General features: G+C 38.5%; 2 protein-coding genes across 4 annotated transcripts in view; one reads left to right on the top strand and one right to left on the bottom strand.

Moving 5' to 3' along the window:
• LOC120940765 overlaps nucleotides 1–1,262 on the top strand; it is a 5,943-nt gene extending 4,681 nt beyond the window's left edge. For both annotated transcript variants that reach the window (XM_040353789.1, XM_040353790.1), the window contains exon 8: nucleotides 1–1,262. This exon is cut by the window's left edge. The gene's annotated coding sequence lies outside the window, so the exon portion shown is untranslated.
• Nucleotides 1,263–1,436: 174 nt separating this feature from the next.
• Nucleotides 1,437–4,093, bottom strand: LOC120940766 (putative nuclease HARBI1). 2 transcript variants are annotated; one of them, XM_040353792.1, is made up of 3 exons: nucleotides 3,007–4,093; nucleotides 1,642–2,001; nucleotides 1,437–1,473 (listed from the first exon to the last, which is right to left on the bottom strand). In XM_040353792.1, the coding sequence occupies exons 1-3, from the start codon at nucleotides 3,707–3,709 to the stop codon at nucleotides 1,469–1,471; spliced, it is 1,068 nt and encodes a 355-aa protein (XP_040209726.1). In that variant the 5' UTR covers nucleotides 3,710–4,093; the 3' UTR covers nucleotides 1,437–1,468. The 2 variants fall into 2 exon arrangements, with proteins under 2 accessions (XP_040209726.1, XP_040209725.1); XM_040353791.1 differs by lacking the exon at nucleotides 1,437–1,473 and having other exon boundaries at nucleotides 1,480–2,001.
• Nucleotides 4,094–4,836: the final 743 nt, after the last annotated feature.

Here is a 4,836-nt window from a genome sequence, read left to right as displayed (position 1 = left end):
AGAGATATAATTCATCAGCACTACATAAAATCATCAATCATATTCGTTTAATAGGAGAATACATCACATAACATCACGTCTACGCATTTGAAACAGACACCCTTTGTCACAGCAGAAAATGTGACAGGTTTGTCATGCTTTTCTTCCGTCAGGAAGGCACACTATTGGATCTAAATTTTTTTTTTTATATTTTATCCACGTGGATGTAAATTATTGATATTTTCACTCAAGTGCTTGGATTTGTATCTGTACTCTGTGACTAAAATGCGCCATCCATTGTTGTTGTCACAGCAAGGACCATGTTTCTCTGTGTGGTTTTCAAAAGTAATGTGTATTTTCTCCTATGAAGAATAAAGCAAAGTAGCTGATAATTGCAATCTCGATATCACCTGTGTTTCTGTAAAGTTTAAAACAAAATATACATATTTTAGTTGCTGACGTCGTCTTCTTCGCCGGTAGTTTGATTCATATTAAAAAAACAAACATCCAAATGGTTGCATACTCCATCTTGCCCAACCATATATTTTTGATGTTGTGTTGGCTGTAATTTGACTTCTGTTACTTTTGAAACCACATGTTATTGGTATGGAATGTAGGTATCATTTCCTGACTAATGAGGTTAAAAATGTTTCTGCAATTTGTAGACAACCGCTATTCCATCTTTCAAATGCCCTGCGTGGAATAGTTAACATTTTAACTAACGTGCATTGTTTCTCAGTAATGAAATGAGTAATGGTAACTGCGGTGTGGGGTGGAGAGGAGAAATTAAAATATATGTAACATTTGGGGTAATGGTAGATGACTATAGGCAACCAAAGGTAGAGTTAAGTGACCAGTGATGAAGGTGATGATATACAAAACAATAAATAACACCAAAAATATAATATTATGATTCAATTATTGTGTTATTTAATGGTTTGCATATCAACGGCTTCTTTACAGGTCACTTACTCTCCTTACCTTAGGTTGGCTATAGCCATCTGCCATTACGTCAATTGGTGGTATTTATTTTAGTTTTATTTCATTTCTCCCCTCTCCCACACAACGCAGTTAACAGCACTCATTTCATTCACCATCTTTCTGGCAAGGACATGGTTTCAGGCAACTGCAGCATTTCAACTGTCTTTGGCACACAGTTCGGTCTTCTATTTTATTGCTTCTCACTAATGTCAAAAAAATGTTGGTACTTATTAGCAGATGAACAGAATTTTTGCGTGTATAACCCACACTTACACTTGTTGCAATAAAGAATTCAAACACAATTTAGATTTTGTAGAAGACTTTTAAGTGAAACTTTTATTTTATATGTTTGAAACTGTTAATGTTCAATGTTTTACAAGATAAAAAATAAATGCAAAAGAAGTAAAACAAAGTGAAAATACAAAAACAAAATAAAGAATCATTTTTTTGCAATTTTTGTACTCTTGTCTTAATTTTATGTTAGTTCTCCAAAGTTTTTAGAGTTGAGTTAACCTGAAATCATAAAAAAAACATCATTGGTTAAGATTTGACATTGATAAACAAGATCAGCCCAAATAATTCATTTTACAGCATGTCTGTCTCTTCAACTTAATAATGCAAGTTTGTGATCATTTCTGATGATGTTTGGAAAATTAAAAACATGTTACGGTGGTTTATTACCTGAAAAATAGTTTGTAATCAGTTTACTTCTTGCTGCGTTTCCCCTGTGATCATTTTCCACTGGAATTGTGGGCATGTCATCCTCCACTGTGGTGTCTAGTTCCTCTTGTAGTCCGCCATGCCTTGCAATGTTATGGAGAATGCTGCATGCTAGGAACATATCAGCTACCTTACTGGGGGAATACTGAAGGAATCCACCAGACAAGGACATGCAACGGAAACGGCTCTTTAGGACACCAAAGCATCTTTCGATAACCACTCTTGTTTTTGTATGAGCAACATTGTAAGCTGCTTCTGCAGGAGAGGATGGCCTGTTGATTGGTGTTAAGAGCCATGGTAGACAGGGGTAACCAGCATCTCCTATAAATTTTAAAACAATATAAATTTATTTGTAAGTATAGAAGAAATCATGCTAAATCACATGATGTAGTGGCCAATTGTGTGGTCATTTTAGAAAATTTTCCATTGTTAGTCACATATGGATAACATACGTCTAATAAAGCACATTTTAAAATTATTTGGGGGGCAAGGTTCTGGATTTGTACTTTTGATTGAGCATTAATGGTACTTAACTCACAACACAACAGCATACCACAGTTGTGGGCCATGATTACTGTAGTGCATGTGAATGTTATTAAAAAAAAACATGCTGGAGGAAAAGTCTGCCTGTCATAAATATTTCAATACTATAGTGCAGACCTCATATGGGACTATAACGGAGAACCAGAGGGACATGTCTCTTTCATGTACAATACATATGCACAATGGGGGGGGGGTGATTGTTGTGCTTGGTAGTGCTGCTTGATGTTATGCATATTGGGGGGTTAACCGAAGGGATAGTGTTGAACTCCCAGATTTAAATATTAACTATACATTCAAGTAAATCAACTACTGACACAATTGTTGCATCTTATGCTGCAATCATTTACATATAGGTACTGTACTTAATTCTGGTGGGTGGCTTCTTTGGCACACCTTGGTCATGTGTGTTTTGATAAGTAGTTCCTAGCTCTCTCATGTGATGTCTTAATATGATAGTGTAATACATCACTTAAGCAAGCTTGAAGTAGTGACTACTTTTCAGTGCACACGGAACATGTGGAACAACAATACACCTCACATGAGAAAGGAAAGATTTGTGGACCTTGAACCAGGTGATAGCTAACTAAAAAGTACTTGAAAGTATTTTGGACATTTAAATTCTGAGTTTATTATTACATGTTTTTGAAATACTGATTAATGTAAAGCTGTTGAGCTGTCATGTTACTGATATAGCACTAATGTCAGTCTAGTATGGAATAAAAAAATAAATACGCATTTATAACTGGAAAACACACCATAAAATAAACAGTGGAGCACACTTACCCAGCAGCCATCCATTATTTTCTAAGTCCTTGTCCAGAGTATCATATATTCCCGATTGGCGCAATATATGGGCATCATGACAGGATCCTGGAAAGCCGGTGACAACATCACGGATTATGAGGTTTGAATCACAGATCACCTGGATGTTGAGGGAATGGTAAGCCTTACGGTTTCGGTAGATGTGCTCCTGTTCTGATGGGGGACATAATGGCACATGGGTGCAGTCTATTGCCCCAATGACATTGGGCATTCCTGCTAGGTCAAAAAAACCACGTTTTATTTGATCCCGCTCTTCACGTGACTTGCCCATATGAATGTATTTTGGAGCAAGTTGTCGCAGTGCTTGCAGGACCTCGACCAAGCAGCGGGAAAAACTGGGTTGTGAGATGCCAACAATCTCACCACTGACATGTTGGTATGAGGCCTTTCCTAAAAAATGAAGTACTGCCAAAAAACGCACAAGACCTGGTACTGCATTACTTCTCCGCGTGCGTGTTTCTAGGGCCAAGTGTATTTCATCATACAGGGAATATATCATGGGAGAGGATAATCTGAATTTGGCTATCACCTGGGTTTCAGAAAATTGATCCAAAAAGGTACGTGAACGAAATACACGTTTCTCTATCTGAACGACATTCTGACGTGTCCTTCTTCGCCTCTGGATCAGTTTCAGTTCAAATAGAGCACATCCAAATGGTTCCATCTTGCACAAAACTCCTAACAAAATTTACCACAAGCCTAAACCGCCAAAAAATTCCTCTCAACAAATGAAATATCGCCTGGGAAATGTCATAACGCCACCCTCAGGGAGGTGCTTATTTAACGATTGCTTAGCGATCGTTAATTGTCTAAAAAACCTTTGTGAATTGCACTTCTGTACATATTTAACGATTTGAGTCGTTAAAACAACGATCAATACGTTCAATAACGACTCAAAACTAAAAATATCGGTTCTGTGTAGTGAAACGTTATTTGATGATTTTTACAAGCGTTAAATCGTTTAGTGAATTGGACTTGATTCAATAACGTGTGAAATCGTTTACATAACGACCGGTATCGGCAAAAAAAGCTTTGTGAATTGACCCCATTGCCTTTTGTTTATAATAAAATTCAAACAACATTGTATCAGTAAAAGCTCCCACTCTCTTTTCTTCCTCTGAGTGGCTGTTAGATCAGAGAAATCCTTTAATGCAGCACATGTGCAGATGCAGGAATTAAAATTACGGCCCGGATTCACATACATTGGCACATATTTATGCCGGCGTAGCGTATCCAATATACGCTACACCGACGTAGCGCAGAGAGGCAAGCACCGAATTCACAAAGCACTTGCCTCCCAAACTGCGCTGGGTTCCCTCAGCGTAAGCCGTCGTAGGTGGAAGTGGGCGTGAGCCATGCTAATGAGGCGTGACCCCATGCAAATGATGTGCTGTTTTCCCTGGTCCATACCTTAGCATGAGTTGCGCCTCATATATGGGGAATAACTTTACGCCGGACGTACGACTTACGCAAACCGCCTATATTATGTGCCGGCTGCAAGTACGTTCGTGAATCAACGTATCTCCCTCATTTCCATATTTGAATAGGAAATCAATGGGAGCGCCACTTGCGGCCAGCGTAAATATGTGCCCACGATTCGCCGGCGTAGGAAAGTTACGTCGGTCGGATGAAGCCTATTTTCAGGCGTATCTCAGTTTATGGGTACGGCGCATAGATACGACGGCGCATATTTACACTTCTCGAGATATGTCGGCGTAAGTGCTTTGTGAGTCCGGGCCTACATTAACAAGTCTCCAGCTTACATGACTGGGTTCCATACATTTTTTATTC

The sequence above is a fragment of the Rana temporaria genome, chromosome 5 (genome assembly GCF_905171775.1).
Source record: "Rana temporaria chromosome 5, aRanTem1.1, whole genome shotgun sequence".
NCBI classification, from domain to species: Eukaryota; Metazoa; Chordata; class Amphibia; order Anura; family Ranidae; genus Rana; species Rana temporaria.
The sequence above is the reverse complement of the archived record's forward strand: the minus strand, read 5'-3'. Positions and strand labels throughout refer to the sequence as shown.